General features: G+C 38.7%; 1 protein-coding gene across 1 annotated transcript in view; it reads right to left on the bottom strand.

Moving 5' to 3' along the window:
* septin10 (septin 10) overlaps nucleotides 1–23,886 on the bottom strand; it is an 89,293-nt gene that overhangs the window by 10,600 nt on the left and 54,807 nt on the right. Inside the window, exons 5-9 of the mRNA XM_072577532.1 lie at nucleotides 12,062–12,223; nucleotides 11,680–11,776; nucleotides 10,274–10,442; nucleotides 6,600–6,732; nucleotides 5,010–5,200 (exon numbers count right to left, since the gene is read on the bottom strand). Coding sequence (XP_072433633.1) covers nucleotides 5,010–5,200; nucleotides 6,600–6,732; nucleotides 10,274–10,442; nucleotides 11,680–11,776; nucleotides 12,062–12,223 — 752 coding nt within the window. The remainder of the gene's footprint in view (nucleotides 1–5,009; nucleotides 5,201–6,599; nucleotides 6,733–10,273; nucleotides 10,443–11,679; nucleotides 11,777–12,061; nucleotides 12,224–23,886) is intronic.

Below are 23,886 nucleotides of genomic sequence, written 5' to 3'. Positions count from 1 at the left end.
GTAGAAAGGATAGTGTGAGGAAAAAGAGGAGGGGGAATGGCATTTTACGGAAAACATCATGGCAGTGCTAAGGATATTACTGGAGAGTCGTCCAGTGAAGCTGTATGAAACTGAGAAATAAGAAGGGAGATCACTTTGATGGGATTGTACTACTATAGGCCCCCACATAGTCAGCAGGAATTTGGGGAGCAAATATGTAGGAAAATAGCAGATATCTATAAGAATGTTATAGTAGGGTATTTCACCTTGCGTAACATAGACTGGGACTGTCATAGTGTTAAGGTTTGGAGGGGGAGGAATTTGTTAAGTGCATTCAAGAAAACTCTCAATCAATATGCTGATGGACCTACTAGAGAAGGTGCAAAACTCTCTCCTTTTGGGAAATAAAGCAGGGCAAGTAACTGAGGTGTTAGTGGGAGAGCACTGTGGAACTAGTTACCATAATTCTATTAGTTTTAAAATACTTATGGAAAAGGATAGACCTGATCCACAAGTTAAAGTTCTAAATTGGGCAAGACCAATTTTGATGGTATTAGACAGGAGTTTTCAAAATTTGATTGGAGAGGATGTTTGCAGGTAAAAGGCATCTGGCAAGTAGGAAGCTTTTCAAAGCAAGATAATGAGAGTTCAGGGATAGCATGTTCCTGTTACTGTGAAAAGTAAGGCTGGCAAGAGTAGGGAACACGAGGTGATAAGAGATACTGAGGTTCTGGACAAGAAAAAGGAGGCAGCTGGGATCAAGTTAATTCCTTAAGAGTGGAAAGGGGACATGAGAAAGCATTAACAAATAAAGCTGAGAATCCAAAGACTTTCTACAGGTATATTAAGGGCAAAAGAATAACTAGGGAGAGGATAGGGCCCCTTAAAAGTCAATGAGACCATCTATGCATGGAACCACAGGAGATAGGGGAGATCCTAAACTAATATTTTGCATCAGTATTTACTGTGGAGAAAGACACTAAGCTAAGACAGCTCAGTTGCTAGCACTATTGCCTCACAGCACCAGGGACCCAGGTTCGATTCCAGCCTCGGGCGACATTGTGTGGAGTGTGCACATTCTCCCAGTGCCTGCATGGGTTTCCTCAGTGTGCTCTAGTTTCCTCCCACAATCCAAAGATGTGCAGGTTAGGTGAATCGACCATGTTAAGTTTCCCATAGCATTCAGGGATGTGTAGGTTAGGTGGATTAGTGAGGGGGAAATGGGTCTGGGTGGGTTACTCTTTGGAGGGTCAATGCGGATGTTTTGGGCTGAAGAGCCTGTTTCCACACAGTAGGGATACCCTGCCCTACCCTACCCTATTCTAGGGAAATAAATTGTGATGCTTTGAAAAAGAGTCCATATTACTGAAGAGATTGGCGCTAGATGTCTTAAAACACAAAAAAGGTAGGTAAATTCCTGGGACCTAATCAAGTGTGTCCCAGTACACAGTGGGAAGACAGGGAAGAAATCACAACCTCTAGCAGAGATTCTTGTATCACTGACAACCATGGGTAAAGTGCCAAAAGACTAGAGGGGGCTAATGTGCCATTATTTAAGAAAAACTGCAAAGAAAAGCCAAAGAACTGCAGACTGGTGAGCCAGATGTCAGTGGTGAGTATTGGAAAGGATTGAGAGTCAGGGTTGGTGTACATTTGGAAAGACAAGGACTGATTAGGGATAGTCAGCATGACTTTGTGTGTAGGATATAGTGTCTCAGAGACTTGATTGAAATTTTTGAAGAGTTATACAGTCACAGTCATAGAGACGTGCAGCACGGAAACAGACCCTTCAGTCCAACTCGTCCATGCCGACCAGATATCCTAACCTAATCTAGTCCCATTTGTCAGCACTTCGCCCATACCCCCCTAAACTGTTACTATTCATATTCCCATCCAGATGACTTTTAAATGCTGTAATTGTACCAGCCTCCACCACTTCCTCTGGCAGCTCATTCCATACACTTAACATCCTATTCGAGAAAAAGTTGCCCCTTAGGTCCCTTTCAAATTTTTCCCCTCTCACCCTAAACCTATTCCCTCTAGTTTTGGACTCAATAAGTTCACCACTCAGCCTCCAACACTCCAGGGAAATTAGCCCCAGCCCATTCAGCCTCTCCCTACAGCTCAAATCCTTCAACCCTGGGAACATCCTTGGAAGTCTTTTCTGAACCCTTTCAAGTTTCACAACATCCTTCCAATAGGAAGGAGACCAGAATTGCACACAATATTCCAAAAGTGGCCTAACCAACATCCTATACTCAATGCTCTGACCAATAAAGGAAAGCATGCCAAATGCCTTCTTCACTATCCTATCTACCTGTGACTTCACTTGCAAGGAACTATGAACCTGTACTCCATGGTCTCTTTGTTCAGCAACACTCCCCAGGACCTTACCATTAAAGGTACACAAGTCCTGCTCTGATTTGCTTTTCCAAAATGCAGCACCTCACATTTATCTAAATTAAACTCCATCTGCCACCCCTCAGCCCACTGACCCATCTGATCAAGATCCCGTTGTACTTTGTGGTAACTTCCTTCGCTGTCCATTACACCTCCAATTTTGGTGTCATCTGCATACTTACTACCTATACCTCCTATGTTCACATCTAAATAATTTATCTAAATGACGAAAAGCAGCAGACCCACCACCAATCCTTGTGGCACACCATTGGTCACAGGCCTGAAGATAGATGAAAGTAGAGCAGTAGACATTAGCTCCATGGACTTTAGCAAGGTCTTCAACAAGGTTGCATATGGTGGATTGATTAGTAAGGTTAGATTGCATGGGATTCAGGAGAGCTAGCCAATTGGATACAAAATTGGTTTAACAGTAAGAGACAGAGTTTGGCGGTAAAAGGTTGTCGCTCAGACTGGAGGCCTGTGACTATCAGTGTGCCACAAGGATCGGTGATGGGTCCGCTGTTGCTTGTCATTTATGTAAATAACTTGACTAAGATTACAGGATTAGTAAGCAGACAATACCAAACTTAGTGGTGGAGTGGGAGTGAAGAAAGTAATTCAGTGTTCAACAGGATCTTGATCAACTGGGCCAGGGGGCTGAAGAATGGTAGATGAAATTTAATTCATTTAAATGGGACGTGTTGCATTTTAAGAAGATAAACTAGGACAGGACTTATACAATTAATGGTACGTTTGTGGGGAGTGTTGTTGAACAAAGAACTAGGGGTTCAGGTACATAGTTCCTGGAAAGTCATATCACAGGTGTACAGGGTGGTGAAGGTGGTTTTTAGCATGCTTAGCTTCATCAGTCAGAGCACTGAGTACAAGAATTGGGATGTCATGTTATGGCTGTACAAGACATTGGTAAGGCAACATTTGGAGTATGATGTACAATTCTGATTGCCTTGCAATAGGAAGGATGTTATTGAACTGGAAAGGGTGCAAAAAAAGATTTACAAGGATGTTATTGACACTTGGAAGGTTTGAGTTATAAGGAGAGGCTGGGACTTCTTCCCCTGGAACATTAGAGGCTAAGGGGTGACCTTATAGAAGTTTATAAAATAGTGAGGTGAATAGTCAAGGTCTTATCCCCAAGCAGAACAAAGCTAGAAGGTATAGGTTTAAGGTGAGAGGGGACAGATTTAAAGGAAACCGGTCGGGCAGTTTTTTCACAGAGGGTGATGCATGTATGGAAAAGTTGCCTGAGGAAGTGACAGAGGTGAGCTTGATTACATTTAAAAATCATTTCGACTGGTATGTGGATTGGAAATGTTTGGGAGGGATATGAAACAAATACAGGCAAATGGGACTAGTTTAGCATAGACGAGTTGATCAGAGGGTCTGTTTCCATGTTGTATGACTATCACTAGAAAAAGCAGTCTACTGTTTAAAGGAAGAGAAAATGTGCAACTCTGATACATAAGATAGGGATGTCCTGCTATACAAATTGCAAAGCTGCAGGTATACAAATTGATTGGAAAGGCAAAAAAGAACATTGTGGTTCATTACAAGGGGTTGGAAAGTTTTACTTGTGGGACTTTAGTAAGACCAGTTATGCAACACTATATACAATATTAAAAATCACACAACACCAGGTTATAGTCCAACAGATTTAATTGGAAGCACACTAGCTTTCAGAATGACGCTTCTTCATCAGGTGATAGTGGAGGGATCGATCGTAACACAGAATTTACAGCAAAAATTTGCAGTGTGATGTAACTGAAATTATACATTGAAAAATTGATTGTCTGTTAAGCCTTTCATCTGTTAGAATACAGTGATAGTTTCACTTCTTTCATGTGTAAATCACAAAACTTTTTTTTAAAGTTGCATTCTCGGGTACAAATATGGTCTACTTATTTAAAAACTGATGTATTTGTGCAAGAAGCAATTCACAGAAGATTTTGCATGACTCATTCTTGGAATGAAAGGCTTATCTTTTGAAGAAATGATGGACAGGCTGTGCCAATATCCACTGGCAGTTTAGTAGAATGAGAAGTGATTTTAATGAAATATACAAGATACTGAGGAGACTTAACAGGGTGAGGCTAAAACTAGGGGCCAGGACTTTTCAATTTTTGACAGAGCTGAGGACAAATTTTAATTTCAGAGGTCACTAGTCTGTGGATTATTTTCTCAAGTAAGCATGGGAGGCTGGGTCATTGACTTTATGAAAATTTTACCTTACTCTGTCTTGAATAAGACAATGAACTCAAGTGTTATGATATTAGTTGGAAAGGTGGAGTTAGACCACAACTAAGGGTCACAAATTCAAGATTGTCAGCAAAAGAGCTAGGAACAAGTTGAGGAGAAACTTCTTTATTCAGAGAGTTGTTAGGATTCGGATTGTGCTGTCTAAGAGAGTGAAGGAAGTATATTCCACAAGAGGTCTCAAAAGACAGCTGGATATATATTTGAAAGTGATCAACACCAGAGAGTGGGACTAGCAAGGTAGCTCTTTTGGGAGCTGGTTCATGGGCCGAATGTCCACATTTTCCAAATGTAAAATTTGAATGGTAATCTTGAAATATGTTTAAAAATTCTGATTTTAACATCAAAACTGTACTTACTTTTTGCGATCCTTGTCTTTCTTGAGGTTCATTTGTGGTGCAGTCTGGAATGCCTGACCTTGAAGCAGTTCAGTTGCAGCCTTTCTTTTATTGAATACACTCATCTCTTCATCCAAGACACTTTTCTTTTCATCCAATTTCTTTCTCTCTTCCTGGTGCATTTTCTTTAAGTTTTCAAATTTATCTTGCAACTGCCAATGTGATTTTTAAAAAATGTTATTAAATTCAAGCTTCATAAGATGGTATCAAATCTGCAAAGCTTTTCTTAGTACAGTATCTTGCTTATAAAGTTAAAAACCACGGGCAATACACAAATACATTGTTTGCAGGATGTGCGTTACAATCCTAGACTTCCTTTTAATTGCATGAGTAGATAGTTACCCGGTCTTCTTTAAGTTTGTTTAAATTAGTTCATTCTGCAGGGACATTGTACCTTAAATGGTTAGTTTTCTTTCCTTAAGATTTTAGCAGACACATCTTCATTTCACAGTTATGTAAAATCAAAAATGCAAATTGATTCTTTATTATTTGTATTAACTTCCTTTAAACCCACAAGTTGCATTGCCTTCAGTGCAAATATCAGATAGAAAACATTAAGACGATGTTGCTTGTCAATCTAAATCCAAGCTATCTTTCTCGGTTAGGAATAATTTTTTAAAAACTACGTTTGAAAATTAGCAATGGGGTTTCTTTTGCTAAGAATTTTCCTGGGTTCACCCAACTGGCTGCTAACGTTAGCAGAAAATTAGATTCACTTGTAAATGGATTTCCAGCAACATTCTGACTGAACGCCTACAAAAGTTGTAGCAATATGAAAGGTGAACACTGAAGGAAGTACCAGTATATTTGTCTTGCAAATACCTAAATCAGGGAAGTAACACAATGTTGTCGCTTAGCAAAGTACCATAACACTTTACAAATTACAACAGCATAATGCTTAACTTTATTAGCATAGTAATAAAAGGTAGGCAATGACTTAAAACAAAGTCTGTTTAAATCAACTTTCTGGCAGTGTTTAAACTTTGTGTGCAGTATTTTTTACCATCGATATTTCTTGAATGTGGCATATCATGGTGCATCTATACCAGGTATATTCTCCACATCCTTACTTGGTTTCCTAATTCCCAACTAATTATTACAGTCCTTGTCAAAACGGTCTCACAACAATTCCAAGATTGTTTCTCAGCATCAAACAGCAGTGATATGTGTCCAAGTCAGGATGGTCTTCATTTGGAGGTGAAGAGTTCATGGCCTTCTCAAAAAAGAGGTTACAGGGGATGGCAATGTTTCTATAGCCAGAATATTGTGGTCTAATTTGATAAATATAAATATATAAAAGTTGATAAAGTTTTTCTGGATGAATAATCTGTTCCAACACAACCTATTCCATAAAGAGGAAAACAAAAGAAAGATTTTCAGAAATAACTAATACTTCACACAATGCTTTTCAAGCCCCTTTTGCTAACTAATCATTATTAAATTTACTTAAACTATTGCCTTCATTACTTGGATATTACACTGTTATTGTGTATAAGGTAGAATGAGAGTTTGTGTAAGCTTACATGTTATAGCAATCAATTATTTCAGTACCTCTCTCTCTGCCTCCTTTAACTGAGACTCTTTTTCTTTAACTCTCATCACAAACATTTGCCTCATTTCCTCTTCCTTCCTCTGAAGTTCACCAAGAAACTCATTCCTCTTAGCTTCATACGTTTCTTGAAGGCTGGAAGAAAGTATTAACTAATTGTTTAATAAAAACCCTGGACACAGATGTCAAACTTATAACCTTAACATAAAAGTGTTGATGTTAGTAAAATTATTTATTCATATTTCAGGGATCTATGTACATCTAGAGGACTAATGAAGTATTTGGAAATGTGAAAACTTTATCAATAGTACACTTTTCATAAAAAGGCTAACATTATTTCTACAGTTGGTATACCAAACAATAACATTTTTCTGCCATCGATTTTCTTCTGGTAGCTGACAAGTTTTTAAAAGCTAGCACAGCAGTAGATCGATATTCTTTTCCAGGACATGGTACACAAAAAAAGTTTTAAAAACAAAACTTTATAGGGTTTTCAGCAACATGGACAATGGTGAGATTTGTGGCAGAATCAGATGAAAGGTCTGGGGAGGCATATTTAATCAGGAGTAATTCAATGCATTTTTCATGCATTTTTCAAACAGCAATGGGAGTTCCTAAGTAGACAGAGCCACTTGCCAATTAAAGGCGGAATTATAGATGGTTAAATGCTTATTAACGCCACAACTCACCTCATTAAGGAAGAGGGAGATGGTAGAGGGCAGGGTGACACTAGGCACATTGACACACAAGATGACCGCTGAGCCATAAGCTGGCCAACTTGACACATAAGATGGCCGCCGGATCACAACGTGGAGAGAAACAGCAGAGCAGGTACAGACACTGCCTGAGACCACCAGAATGCCAGCACAATGCACTTGATTAGTTTAAGGTGGGTGGGGGAGAGATACACGAATAACGAATACTTCCCGCCAAAGTGTCTGGGTGCAACCAGCACCTGTTATAGAAATGCTAACAACTTGATACAGATTAAATATGAAATGTCAATGTTAATGGCCAGGGCTGCGGTAATGGTCATTCTCAGGAAGAGCAATTAGCACCTATTACTACAGCAATGGAATTCCATGCAGACATTGAAACGGACATCGTCAGTTTCAGGGTAGACATGACTGTATCGAAACGATCAATGATTCTGCAACGTTTACTATAAACAAACCATGTACAAAGACAATAATTTCATCACTGACCTATTGTATCACAAGATGTATAAAAAATTCTCGACATGTGCTCCAGGTTGAGAGAAGACTCGCAGCTGACCTCTGTGCTGTTGGGGTATTTCCTTGTGCAATAAACTCTGTCATTGAACCCCGACTCTGACTCAGACTGGTGCTTTTCCCCACGATATTAACATTCAGCTTTCTATCTTAGCACGCACAATAAAGAGGCGAGACATCGAGAATTTACTACATAAAACTCAGTGGATACCCAGCAACTTCAGCTCTATGCTAGCTACAATCAGCCTCAATGATGCTCAGTACCAAAGATTATCTTATAGCATGATCAATGGCCACCAGCCAAAGCCACCCCTTAACCACAGGCATTGGCACCAGATATTTGTCAATCCCTCACACAGCACCTCTACAATCTATCTGCAAAACACTCATGCAGCTCACAACAACTAGGTGCAAGGACATTTTGTGCGCTCGGACAGGATTAGACGAAGCTGCATCTGAGCTGCTTGTTTGCTCACTTATAATTGGTTCACTTCATAAATAGGTGGCTAAATGAGTGGTGCAGGAAAAAAGGGTCTCATTACGTAGGCACTGGCAACAGTACTGCGACAGGAAGGAACTGTACCATTGGGATGGGCTCTATCTCAATCAATCTCCATGCTGTAGCAGGATTATAGCAAAAGGCAATATTGAGTAGTCATAAAGATTTCAACATAGTTAAAAGGGGGTGGGAGGGCTCAGGAGTGGTGACTAACATTTCCAGAATGGGTAATAGGATAGAGAGTATGGAAAGGATCGGGAATCTAAATTCAAGGACAGCAGATAAGGGTACAATTATGGGAAGGGAGCCAATCAACACAGGACTGAGGATGTTGCACTTAAATGTGCACAGTATAGGAAATAAAGTAAAAATGAACTTGTAGCACAGATTGTGAATTGGCAACTATGATGCTGTGAGCATTAGAGATGTAGCTGCAAGCAGATTAGGGGTGGAAACTAAATATCTAAAGGATGAACATCCTATCAAAAGGACATGCAGATGGGCAGAGTAGTTGGGGTCGACACTGTTAGCAAGAAGTGAAATTAAATCGATTGTGAGAAATGACATAGGGTTGGAAGGCATACAATATGCCTGGTCAGATGTAAGGAACCATAAAAGAAAAAAGGACCTGATAGGAGCCTTGGAGTGGGTTCAGAGGAGATTTAGTGAATGATCCTGGGGATGCCATGTGCACATATAGGAACTTGTGATATGAGGAGTGGTTGAGGACTTTTATACTTGACGGAAGTTAAAAGGATGAGGGGGCTTCTCGTTGAAACTTACGAAGTATTGAATGGCCTGGACAGAGTGAACATGGAGAACATGCTTCAACTAGGAGAATCTAAGACCTGAGGGCACAGCCTCAAAGTGAAGGGACAACCTTCTAAAACTGAAATGAGGAGTAATTTCTTCAGCCAGAGGATGGCTGAACCTGTGGAAGTACTTATCACAGAATGTTGTGGAGGCCAAGTCATCAAGTCTCGAACACAGAGATAAATAGGCTTTCATTGGTAAGGGGAACAAGGGTTATGGAGAAAGCAGGAGAATGAAGTTGAGAAATGTATCAGCCACAATCAAATGGCAGAGCAGTTTCAATTGGGGCAAATGGCCTAATTCTGTTCCTATATCTTATGGTCTTCCTGAATGCTTGCAGCGTCCCTGCCTTGCCTTCCCTGCCCTTGCTGTGCCACTTAGCTCAGTTACAAAACCAGGCAGCTTGCCTTGCTGCTCAGCAATCCTACTTAAAAAGGAGGTGTACACCTTATTGTGTGGCAGTGTGTCATGCTAATTTCACACATGCATCATTTGGCAACAGTTTACATTGCAAAAATAACAAATGTGCAACAAGCAAGCAGCCGTGTCTCAAAGTGCCCAGGAAGCTATTGGCAGTCATATTTCCATATGTCTAAAGCATATTTACTATATTAAATTTTTAATTGACTATATAGCACTTTGGGGTGTCCTGAAATCATGAAAACCACTACATAAATTAAACCCCTCTCCTTTAACAGCAATGGATTTTCCCATTAACATTCTGGCCAGTGTTCATTCCATACTCAAGAGAATTAAAACTTTTAATTGGTAATTTCTTATATTGCTTTTTATGGGATATTACTGCACGCAGTTTGGCTTATACATTCACCTGCATTACAATTATAACAACAATATTTCAAACTTAACTCATTTTTCAGAGGAGTACTTTGGAACATACATACGCACTATAAACATGTAAATTCTCATTATGTTCACTAGAAAAGTTTAAAAGGAAACTTAAATAAAGCTTTAAAATTATGGAAATTTGGATAGTGAGTAGAGCAGGGCTTGCATCTGATTTGGCAGTGACGATGGATCACCAGTGTAAAATTAACAAAAAAAAGGGAGGCAGTAAAATTTGCACCTTTTAAGCTGAAAGCTGAATATTCAAGCAAAGGAATATGCCTAGTACCTGACTGGCTTGTTATTTGGATCTGTATCTTTGAATCCCATCTCTTCTAACTTGCAGCGACGATACAGCTCATAATGCCGAGTGTGTGTCTGCTCTCTCAAGTCTTCCATGTTGACACAGACAAGCATCTCCCGCAGTTTCACAAAGTCACTGTGGTTCTCATTTTCAACTAAGATAAATTTAGACAAAATAAAAGTGTGCATAAAGAATTGATGATTGACAATTACTATTGATCAGCCATGATCATATTGAATGGTGATGCAGGCTCGAAGGGCAGAATGGCCTACTCCTGCACCTATTGTCTAGATGAAATATTGTTGAGGCAGTATTATACCATCACATTCCATGTTACAGCCAGTACCTTGATGGCAGATGGACAAACAATAAGATAAATTGTTTAAACATTATTAGAATGAATTTATCCTTTTTTTTGGTCTAATGGTTTATGTGATGTACAAAGATATAGTGCAACATAATAGATTTGCAGCTAAATTGGCACTATCAGACTATAGTTTACTGCACGTTTTGAAATTTTTCCCAGAATTTCTTACAATACTTTGTAGTCTATTAACACTAAACCATAGTCATCTCTCCCCCAACACCCATGCAATTGGTCTTGTTTAGATTTAAAATTTTTATTGGAACTAGTACACAAACACTTTTAATTGGCTTATCCTTTCTCCCGGCTGCACAGGATCTCTTCATTATATACAAGATTCCTAGAAGCCCATCCTCAATTAGTTTTTAACATTTTCTTTCAGAAAAATGAAAGTATTGTACAAAATAGTCTTAAAGACTACTCAGGCCAATTTAATCTGTTAGTCCATATCAAGTTGAAAAATCCCTCTCCATTTTTGTTAGAAGCTCAAATTATTTACTGATTAGTACCTTCTCCGATATAATTATGGTGAGAGTGCCTATTAACCACACCTATCTCAGTTTTCTGTCCCTTGTGGTTGTAATGTCCATCCTTTGGATTCTACTTTCTCACCTTTTTAGGCAAGATCATTCCATATCACGAGCCTTGTGTATCTCTTCTCATCATGGACTTCACTTCCCTTTCCATTCTGTGAGTCTTCTAGAAACGTGACTATCCCTGAAATATTTACTTCCAAGTTTGATCACTTTATAACTATGTCTCTAACTGTCATTAAATCTAAAGAATTTGTCCGTAGGGCTGATTGATAAACTATCTTTTTACAAGTTCTCTGCTCTCTAATCTGCATTTATTTCCTCTTTCATTTCCCATCTAATCTTCAGAACATCCAAATCAAACCTCACCAGAAATCATGCAATTATATTAGGCTAAATAATTGGTGAAGCAGTCAGCTTCCTCCTTTTCTCTGAAGTTGTGCCAGCCAAACGTACTATAAAAGTCACTGCAATTTTGTGTCTGTTCTTTTTACCTTGCACAACTCCCCATGGATACTGTCGAGCTTTAACCATTTTGTTCCCAACTTTCACTTCTTCTGTACTTCCAATTACAGCAAATGGTAGATGGCCCTGAAGTTCAAGATTTAAAAACTTCCATTTTAGCCAGTAGCATAAAAACTTTGAGCTACCATTTAACAAACAATGTTTCTTTAATAACCCAAACAATTTACTCAAACAGTTAACTCAATTTAATGAGTCCTGAATGTGGGTACATATTTTTGCATCATTAGTCAAAAAACCAAAATCTCTCTTTCAACTCTAAATTCAAACATGCAGACAGTTGAGTTTTTCCAGATAGTTGATTTACTTTAATCTACCTTTATAGAAAAGTGCAATTAGTGTTAAAATACTTACATTCATTGTTGAATTAATTTTCGCTACTGTCTCATCATCTATTGGAAATTGATAGATCTGTACCCCATTGCTAACCAGTTCACCCATTATTTTGATTTTAAATTTATGAAGCTCATTTTTGGCAACAGTGTCTGCCTTTGCAATAACTGGAATGATGTTCACCTGTGCAAACAAAATTCACAACATTAGAATTCATTGTCCCATTTTTTAAAAATCTCAATTGATGATTCAATAATATTAAGTAATCCACAGAACAAAAACAACTTCTGCAACTGTGCAAAATCTCAAATGATAGTGATGGTTATATATTGCAATCAAGTTGTATTTGACTTCATAGCATTCAAAGCTTTCTTCTTAATGTTTTTGCAGGATGTGAGCATTTCTGGCAAAGCAAACATTATTGCTGGCAAAGCAAACAATTTAATTGTAAGAAGTGGCTAAAGGCAGGGAATCTGTGTGGCCTGATGTTTAAACAGTAATTGGAGTATAGCTGTACAGGTATGTGTTTATGGAAGTGTCATCCGTGCCACTTGTGTCACGAGAAGCATTAGCTTGTGGTAGCTTCACCACTACATAGATGGTATAGGGCAACATGAGACTACCACCACTTGACTGGGTGCACGGCTAGGGCTCTAAAATGAAGCTCATATCTTAGTAGTGATGAGTACTATTGCCTATGGAGTGGGAGAACCCAATTAGCATTGGACAAAAGGGACACCATTGGGGACGTGGTACATACTTAATGAGGTGAGCTTGAGATGATAGCATAGGAAAACTTGCTAGGCCTCATGGAGAGAAACTCTAACATGAAACTCAATGAAAATTCACTTAGATGATTCCTAACATTCATCCCAGTATTTTCTGTAGCAAATGAATAGTAGCAGCACCAACAACAATAACATGATGACTGATAACAGTGTTGACAGAACATTTATGCAGTAAAATGGTAACCTTTCTTCCATTTTCAGGGTTGTGGAATGTGTGTGTTATGGGAGGAAAGCCTCAGAGTAAAAAGTCCAAAACCTCTGATCTATGCAATCTTTCCTTACAGCTTAACCTCTTGATAAGAGCACAGAGTTATTTTGGAGAGAAATATGATAAGTGAAACATGAAGAATACAAATTCTTAACATTTGGTGGTAAATCTAAGATACTTTTGAGTAAGCAAAATTAAAGACACTCTTCACTCATGGATACATTTGCCTTTTTCCCTGTAAGGATGACTTCTAAAAAAGAGGGAATTCTTAATAAATCCTAAATATAAGATTCAAGTATTAGACCAAAGTCTAAAACTTTCCCAGGTTTCTACAACAGAACAGTTTTATGTTTGTGGACCGCTTACACTGTGGCTGCAGCCTGAACAGCCAGCATGTCATCAATGCAGCCATTTACATTTTGTTTTGCATCCCACCACTACAATGTCACTATCTTTTCTGATTAATTACTGCAAGTGTTTCGTTATCCCCCTCAAGCATGCAGGATAGATTTAAGCAGAACTATTGAAGTTTATTTTAAATGATAGATTAAGGAACTTCAATATTGTTTCAGTTAAAGGCTAAAGGGTAACCAGAACAGCTGCAGGTCCACGTTGCTGTCATTAGGCTGTTGATAGAGGCTCCCAAGGACTTAATACAAAAGGAGCAAAATGTGAAAGCTGCTAAAGCTGCATATGAATTGGGGAAATTCAGAATTAAATACATACCTCACATTAAAAAAAAAGTCAATTTTATGCAGTGCAAAGAGTTTCTAGGCTCAATTAGGAGAAATAGAGATGAAATGAAGAAGAACACATAAATGTTCCTAAAACATCAGACAACAATTTATGGAATACATTTTCATCACAGTGCTTCTGACACTTATGGCTTTGCCGTATATTTTAGCTTGTGTACTATGATTTTAACACGGGCGTATTTGTATTAAGTTACACAATACCTCACTAACATTTATATTGGTCCTCAAGCTGCTAATGGAGACAATGTAAAAAATTACTATCAATAGTGGTATAAAAGCTAAAACACCTGACACGACTGTCAGCAGTTGCTTTTGATATTACAGTCGTGTATTAAACAGCTGAGCATTCCAGCTTCACTGTTACCTCAAAATTACAGTGGTTGATACACCAGTGTCTTCAATGAGTCACAGAATCACAAAATTGTTACAGTGCAGGCGACCATTTGGCCCATTGGATCTGAAACAGCTCAGTTATCTGCTTAAGTACAAATATCAATTAGGGCACATGAACAAATACATTAAAAAAACAGAGCATGGAATCTGAATTCTAAGTTAAATTCCAATCAGTAAGTTAAATAGAGTATCCCTGCATAAAACAGGTCCTTGTTTTGGCTGCTTTTCCTAATGGAATAGAACTTTTCTAGACATTTTCCAATGACACCCACATCCCAAGAATAAATAAAAATTAGAAATTGTGCGAGTTAAATTTCATAAGAATGCAGATCACATTTTCATCTAATCAGTACGAATACCCTCCCTAATAGTTGAGATCTGAGTATTCAAAAACACTGGCGATAAATCTTTCCTACCAAAACGTTGAACAGACAAAAACACTCATCCAGTCTGGATTTATAAGGGAAAAAGTTATACTTTGAGAAAGAGTTCAGAATCGTATGCAGTAAGATCTCAAGCGGAGGTTGCAGTGAAAATCTACATACAAGAGATAGGTCATTCAGTTAATAGAGTCAACTCTGCCATTTGCTAAGTTGGATGGAATTGATTGTTCCCTTAAGCTCCATTTGCCAATGTTTCGCAATTCCAAACAACTTCATTGTTTATCAAAAATCTATCCAACTCCTTGAATATATTCAATGACACATCTTCTACTGCTGTCTTTTAAAGAGAGTTCTAAAATCCAAATGATTCTGAGAAACGAATGTCCTCCTCATTTGTCTTCTTGACTCAGAATTTAGTTTTTTCTTCATTTCCATTTCTTCATATGATGGTCTTTGCATACCTTTGGAGTTCACATTTACCAGTGCTAGTACTGTTCTATGGCTTCATAATGCTGCAGCTTTAATTGCTCAAAAACTTCAATTCCAGAAGAAAGCTCATTCAGAATTAGATTATAGATAAGAACAAGCCATTTAAGCAAACTAAATATTTATGCTTAACACTAGCTTCTTTCCAAGATTTTTAATCTCATGAAATCACCACATTCTTCTACTTCCTTGCGTTTCTCTAGATTTCATTTAAATGCATCACATGTTATTCACCTTAACTATTGCCAGCGATAGCAACCTCCAAATATTACCATTCTCTAGATGAATACATTTTTCCTAAAATCTACTGGCTTCCTTAGATTTAGGGTAACTGATTATGTTTCTTTCCGCATTTTGAAAAATCTTTATTTGAAGCAATTAAAGCTTTTTAGAAATCTACGGATCGTTTCTATAAGAAAGCTGTTATATCTTTTTTTTTACAATTTGGAGAGTAGAACTTTAAATCAACTTCAAGACAATTAGTTCCTTAACCTTTAAAAGTCTCCACAACCTTTTAGTTTTACATGGTCACTCATATCTTATTTATCTAACATTTTAATCCTTGAGCCTCATCCTTTTCACTCTGCCATTGGAATGATCTCAAAAGATCTCTCTATCGTTCAGTGGAGTTGGAAACTTCAGTCTTTGTTAAAACTCTAGAAATTATTCTATAGCTTTGTTTGAACCTTTACAGCACTGTGCCATCCATGAATGGGCAAGGACTAAAACTGGATGCAGAACTGTAATTGCAGTTCAAGTAAGAATCTGTGTAATGATGAATAATGGTGTCTTTTGATTTGTATTAAATGATTCTATTCCCAATGCATCCCTGACTGTGGTTATAGTTTGCCTTACACTATCAATAAACTTGGAACCATCAGTGCACAACAGTACCCAGATCCTTTTTGCCTTACTATAAAAGATATTTAAAGTGGTTGAATGAGCTAAGTTATTCTGTATTGATCCAATCCAACTGTACAACATTTACTTACATTAACTGCAATGTCATTGTTTGATCCATTCCCTTAACCCATCTAAACTTTCATGCAGAAAACTGTACTATCCCAGTCTTAATAAGTGCACAAATTTGAATTATGTACTGTCATTTCTTTTAAACAAAAAAACCAGCATTAATTTCCTTCCCTTAGTTTTCCTCTAGTGGGTAGTGGTGAGTGCCTTCTTGAACCACAACAGTCCATTTGGGATGGGTAGGCCCTCAATACTGCTGGACAGAAAATTCCACAAGTTTTGATTCAAAGACAGCAAGGAACAATGGTCTACTTTCAAGTCAGGATTGGGTGTGGCTTGGAAGGGAACTTGAAGGTGGTGACATTCCTATGTATCTGCAATCCTTGTCCTTTTAGATGGGAGTAGTCATGGGTTTTGGGGCAATATCTAAAGAGCGTTGGTGAATTTCACTGCTGCGATTGAGATTCTTTGGTGGAAGGACTGAACGTCTGTGGATGTGGCGCCAATGAAGTGGGCTACTTTCTTCCAATGGCATCAAGCTTTTCTAGCCAAGTTAGGAGTATTCCAACATATCTACAATGGGCAGGGTTTGGGGAGTTCCTCACTGCAGGATTCTTAGCCTCTCTGACCTGCTTTTGTAGGTCATAGTATTTATATTGTTAGTCTAATTCAACTTCCCCTCAAGGGTAACACCCCCAAGATGTTCAAAGTGGGGGAATTCAGCCATAACTCTTCTGAATGTTAGACTATCTCTTGTTGGACATGGTCATTACCTGAATGTGTGGCACAAATGTTCTTTGCCACTTGTCAGCTTGTACTTGGATTTTATCCATGCTATACTCCATTTGGACATGGACTACTTCAGTATCTCAGGAATTGCAAATGATGCTGAATATTGTTCACTGATGATTGCATGTCTCCACTTCTTATCTTATAATGGAGAAAAGGTAATTGATGAAGCAGCTAAAGATGGTCTGTAGTCACGGTCTATAATCTCATTCTATGGTCTTTGGAAGATGTAAGAGACAAAAAGCTACATCACAAACTAAAAAAACTGAAAATTATGTGACCTACAACAGTCAAGGGTGTATAAAAGACAGTTCTCCAAAAGGTTACTAATGACAATGGCATGTGGCAGCTGGAAAGCAAAAAGGTGAAGGAATTAATTGCCAAGTGAAGGCATTAAAAGTACTTTTCAGGAACAGAAATGAAAATAATTAAGGTGTGTGGAAGGGAGACAAAGTAGACACTTCTTTCACAGGATGTCAACATCGTTGGCTAGCCCAGTATTTGCTGTCCATCCCAAATTTGCAAATACCAGTCAGTTACTTCTTGAAACACTTCAATCCAAGTAGTTTAGGTACATCCGTAGTGTTGTTAGGAAAAAGTTTTAAAAATCTGATCAAGTGGCAGTAAAAGAACAGTGATATAATTCCAAGTATGGATGGTGTATGACTTGGAGGTAAATTTGCAGACAGTAATGTTCCCATGCATTCATCACCCTCAACATTAGAGGTGATAAATGTCATGGGTTTGGAAAATGCTATTGAAAAAGCAGTGCCAAGTTGCTGCAACGCATCTTGTAGAAGATACACAATACTGTCACTTTGCATCGCAGATGAAGACAGTAAATGTTTAGATGTAGTTTGAGGTGGTAATCCAGTGGACTATTTTGTTTTGGATGGTACTGAGCTTTGAGTGTTGAAGGAACTGCAGTCTTTCAAGTAAGAATGCATGTAGATGGTTGACTGTTGTTTAAGAGTCACTCTGCTGAATTCCCAGCCTCTGACCTACTTCTTTGGCCACATTATTTATGTGACAGGCCCAGTTTTGGTCAATAATAACTTAACCATGTTGATGGAAGGAACAAGAACAGAGTATGGTAGAAGGAGAAGAAAGGTATTTTGGAAGAAAGCTGCAGTGGGAGCCAGGCAATAATTTAGCTAGAAAAAGCAACTTTTAGCTTCAAAATAAACATAAAACATCAAAACTGAGGAATCCAGACCTAATGACAGAAGTGACTAATTAAGGCTAGTACCCAAGGACAAGGCCCAATCACTGAGAAGCCCAAAGCTTGAATTAATGGGGTTTGCAAAAACTATGAAGCAAAGAAAATGATACCTTCAGCATATTGTGTATTCACATCAAAAAGGTTTATGGAGATGTACAAAAGATGTCTCACGTTTTAAAGAAAAACTGCAAATTTTTTTGCTGTTCATCTGCCAAAATTTAAATATACAAGTCCCAATCCATTCTGAGAATGACACCAATAAGTCAAAAGTTTTTCTGAAGCAGCAATTGTTTGCATGATGATTTGTTGGGTGCACCATAGAGTCATAGACATCTACAGCATGGAAACAGACCCTTCGGTCCAACCCATCCATACCAACCAGATATCCCAACCCAATCTAGTCCCACCTGCCAGCACCCGGCCCATATCCCTCCAAACCCTTCCTGTTCATATACCCATCCAAATGCCTTTTAAAATGTTGCAATTGTACCAGTTTCCACCACTTCCTCTGGTAGCTCATTCCATACACCTACCACCTCTGTGTGAAAAAGTTGCCCCTTAGGTCTTTTATATCTTTTCCTTCTCACCCTAAACCTCTGCCCTCTAGTTCTGGACTCCCCAACCCCAGGAAAAAGACTTTGCCTATTTACCCTATTCATGCCCCTCAATTTTGTAAACCTCTATAAGGTCACTCTTCAGCCTCCAATGCTCCAGGGAAAACAGCCCCAGCCTGTTCAACCTCTCCCTGTAGCTCAGTTCCTCCAACCCTGGCAACAGCCTTGTAAATCTTTTCTGAACCCTTTCAAGTTTCACAGCATCTTTCCGATAGGAAGGAGACCAGGAGTGCACGCAATATTCCAACAGTGGCCTAACCAATGTCCTGTACAGCTGCAACATGACCTCTGAACTCCTATACTCAATACTCTGACCAATAAAGGAAAGCATACCAAAATCCTATCTACCTGCGACTCCATTTTCAAGGAGCTATTAACCTGCACTCCAAGGTCTCTTTGTTCAGCAACACTCCCTAGGACCTTACCATTACATGTATAAGTCCTGCTAAGATGTGCTTTCCCAAAATGCAACACCTCGCATTTATCTGAATTAAATTCCATCTGCCACTTCTCAGATAAAACAAATTTATTTTTAAAAAACTATATTCAAAGGTGCTGTACAATTACAGTCAGTAGGTATACTCCCTCAAAATCAAGGTATATTCCCAAAGGAAAAGGTAGGACAAATAAATCTAGAGCTCCAGAGATGACAAAGCAGATAGAAACTTAGGTAAAGAAAGGAAAAATGTGCTTATGACAGGCTTCAGGTAATCGAGACAATTGAGAATCAAGTTGAAGACAGCAGGGTGTTAAGAAAACAAATATGAGATACAATTAGAATATATTAAAATAAAGGCAGTTAACATAAAAGAAATTTTTTTAAAATCTTCTATAAGCACGTCAATAGTTATGAAAGAAAAGGTGGTAAATGTTGAGTAGAAGAGAGACAGGAAGCAGAGCTGAGATATTAACTGAAAACTTTGCATCTGACCCTATCTATAAAAGCATATGCTCTCCAGGTCAGTGATAGAGGCAGAAACTCAGTCACTAGAAGAGTTTAAAAATCAACGAAGTGGCACTGGATCAGCTATTGACATTTAAAAGTTAATAAGGTACCAGAACTATAATATACTCGGAAAATGCCCAAATACACAATGAATTCTAATTCATAGGCCAGTTGAAGGTGGAAATTGACACTTGCATTTTTCTTTTCCATTGGGTAACCACAGGGGCTCTATTTTACTACTTTACTGCAGAAACTAAAAACAAAAATCAATAAATCAAGATCCTACATATTTCATCCAGGATACAACCTGGATTTCAAATATGGAATTTTAGCTTAAGCAAACTGAGATCAGGGTGAAGGGAATAAGAGTATTAGTTTCCAATTACAATGAAAAGCACTCAATATTGTTTCAAAATATAGAATTTATGAGTACATCGTAATGACAATGCAGTATTTTTGAGAATCATGTGCCATGCGGAAACAAATACTGTTCCAGAATTAGTTTAGCCATTTGTACATATCTAAAGTTGATGTTTTCAATTAAAAACAGTCTAGACTAGCAATCACTCTGCATATGTAGGCAGAAACCAATCTATAATTCAGATAACCAAATTTGTTCTGAATTAAAGCAAAGGGTCATCAATATTGCCACTACAAACAGACTTGCTTACGAAGAAACCTATATTTAATTCAAATAACTTGCGCTGGTTACCAAGCTTTCTGCTAATCTACGCATCTATTCAAATCCTGTTTACAAATCTTATATCCTTTTCACATACACCTTAAATGAACCAATATTAACTGTTTCAGCAACTCTGATCACAATATTAATAATATTTCTTTTCATTTCTTTACTTAATCTGCTAGTGGCTATCTTATATTTTACCCCCTTCACATAAGTGGAAAAAGTAATTCAAAATCAGGCTTCTTCATAATTGTGAAGGCTTGTATTACATATCAGTATCACTTCAAGGAGGGAAAAACCATACATTTTTCAACCTTTCCTGATAATTACACATCTTAGTTCTATTGAAATATTTTCCATACTTTATAGAGTTAGAAGAGTCCATGATACAACTACAAAAATAAACTACTTTTTCAAAAGGCAGAGTCCAACAATGTCAATTGAATATTATGGCTGTTTGTGTGTTCTATTCTATAAGTGGTGAAAGAAAAAAATGGAGATCAATTTTCTTCACATACATTTCAATAGGTTTTCCAACATTAACAAAACACACTTGCCTAGCGACAACAGTCCAATGACAGAAAAACAGAATAATCCAGAAAGTATATATGTGGCTTTGCCACAGCATAGAAGCAAGACAGCTGGACAGCTGAGTTGAGAAAAATCATCTGACTTGGTTCTAAAATCAAATGTGATCTTGCTGAAAAAAAAAGTTCTGTAAAAGCTTTTTGTATTGCACTTATTTGGACAATTCATAAAAACACCAATTTAGGACAAACTGACATTTATTTATTTATTTTTTCTCTTTTTTTTCACACTACTGCCTAACTGCTGTAGTGCTCATTTTCTCCCCAGCACCCATGTTGTGTGTGTGCATATGTGAGACACAGTGAGAGACACAAGATGTACGAATCTTTATTCGATTTCCACCACCAGAAAGAAAGGGAACACCCAAGTGGCCAGTGACAAGCAGTGCCCTTCACAAAGGGCAATGCTGTGATCAAACAGTGAAGGGGAAGGCAGGGACTAAATCAAAATAGAGTTGGAGGGGGAAATAATGCACTCCACTCCCTGCGGCGCCCACCTCTCCCTGAATAACTCCAGGGTGTTGGCGGACACTATGTGCTCCTTCTCCAAGGACAGCCGGGCTCTAACATAACCGCGGAAGAGGGGCAGGCAGTCGGCCCTACTGTATGACAGGAGAGTACTGATTGGTTAGCAAGAGGTCTCAGGTGTTTCCATTGATAATGCACCAATTAATAATGACCAATAGTTAATTACCAGTTTGTGTTTGAAGTTTAAACCAGATGAGACTCTGATTGGTCAAGGCATTGTCCTGAGAATGTATCAGCAAATGGGAGTTTCCAATTTTGGTGAAGTAAATCAGATGTTGTACATGCATGTTCTGGCTATCTGGAAAGAAATGGACCCTGAGTATTACATACCATATGAAGCTTCCAGTCTACGCAAGTTCACCACAATGAGAGATCAACTGAGAATCTTAAATTGATTGACAGCATAATTCTTCACATGCTCAGGGCAATCCAACAAACGTTGCCTATTCATGGAATCACATCTAATGTTGGTCACTGTTGAGAGTTTTGCAAGTGCAGGATGTTTGAGCACAGTCAGTATCTTACTTAATACAATCCAAAAGTCTATGTGACATACAGTCTGCACATCTGGCATCATACCAGCGCTAAAACTCATTCCACATTTAAGATAGGTAGAATGTCTTTCTAGCTTGATGACAACATCCTATTAGTGACGAAATACCATTTGTACTGCCTGTGTTAAGGATAGGATTTTCCAGATGGTTGGAATTCCCACCCTGCCATCCAAAGAGAGTTAGCAGGGAACACACCCCTGATCTCAGCAGCCACACTCATTTAATGCTGTGAAGTGTTAACAGGCCAGATACAGAACTTCCACTCAAATCACATCTCCGAGATCTGCTCACCAATGTGATTGATGGCAATCACTGTAGTTCCAGCAACTCCAGTGGCCAGGACTGGAACTACAAGCAAAACACCAGATTGTAAATCATGAAGTCCAAGACCAGGTAAGTACGAGACATCACATGACAATGGTGGGGGAAGAGGAGAGAGGTGAGGTGGGCTGTGGGTACTGATGGAAAAAGAATGAAGGGAAAAAAAACACCATAGTGGTAGGTGTATTAGTCAAAGTGGGGTGGCTTACTCTTCAGAGGGTTGGCGTGGACTTGTCGCGCCGAAGAGCTTGTTTCCACACAGTAGGGAATCAAACCCAATAAAATACCTACAGAAAACAAAACTGCTTCCTTTCAGGAACAATATCTAGAGAAAGTGGACATAATCTTTAGAGTCAGATCATTTAGTGAAATTTGGGAGCATTTCTTCCACAAGGCATAATAGAAAATGGAAGTTATACAAAATTAAATACTAAATAACTCTTAGCAGGACGACAAATTTGCTTTTCTTGTAACACATCAATGTAATTCTGAAAACTAATTCAAAAGATTAAAATTATGCATACTATGATATGAACTCAAACTCAGAGGTAGGATAAAAATTATCCCATTACAGCAACTGTTCTCATGACACCTCAGATAACATTAGCCTTTGTTAATTAGTTTGATGGTACAGTCATATTTAGGAAACCTTTAGCCTTTTATCACAAAGCACGTGATGGTGAAGGTGGTTCAGGGGAGTGCTACTTCAATACTTTATGAGGAACTTATTTTTCTTCACTCATGCATGGAGTTTGCGCATCACTGGCTAGGTAACACTTTATTACCCTTTCCTAATTGCTCTCACGAAGTGGTGGTGAGCTGCTTTCTTGAATCATTATAGTCCACATTGTGCAGGTACGAAGTACTATCAAGTAATAGTGTAAGAACAGTAACAGTTCCATGCCAGAATGGTGTGGCTTGGATGGGAACTTGCAAGTGGCGATGCATCCATTGTCTTTGTCATTCCAAGTGGCAGAGATCACAGATTTGGAAGGTACTCAGAAGCCTTGGCGACCCATTGTCTCAGCATGCTCCTGCCCCACTGAACTCATCTCTACCTACCTCGACACTGTCCTATTCCACCCTAGTCCAGACACTCCCCACATACGAGGCACCACCCATGCCCTCCACCTCCCCCAAGACTTCCGTTTCCCCGGCCCCCAATGCCTCATCTTCACCATGGATATCCAATCCCTCTACACCTCCATCCGCCATGACCAGGGCCTCCAAGCCCTCCATTTCTTCCTCTCCTGATATCCCCAACTGTACCCTTCCATTGACACTCATTCGTTTGGCCGAACTGGTCCTCACCCTTAACAATTTCTCCTTCGAATCCTCCCACTTCCTCCAGACCAAAGACCGTATGGGCCCCAGCTATGTCTGTCTCTTTGTTGGCTATGTAGAACAGTCCATCTTCGATAGTTACAGCTGTAAGACTCCCCACCTCTTCCTCTGCTACATTGATGACTGCATTGGCACAACCTCGTGCTCCCGCGAGGAGGTTGAGCAATTCATCTACTTCACCAACACATTCCACCCGGACCCTCAATTTACCTGGACCATCTCTGACACCTCCCTCCCCTTATCTCTATTAATGACGACTGACTTGATACCGACT

This window comes from Chiloscyllium punctatum, chromosome 9 (genome assembly GCF_047496795.1).
Source record: "Chiloscyllium punctatum isolate Juve2018m chromosome 9, sChiPun1.3, whole genome shotgun sequence".
Classification (NCBI taxonomy): domain Eukaryota; kingdom Metazoa; phylum Chordata; class Chondrichthyes; order Orectolobiformes; family Hemiscylliidae; genus Chiloscyllium; species Chiloscyllium punctatum.
This window is presented reverse-complemented; position numbering and strand designations above follow the sequence as displayed.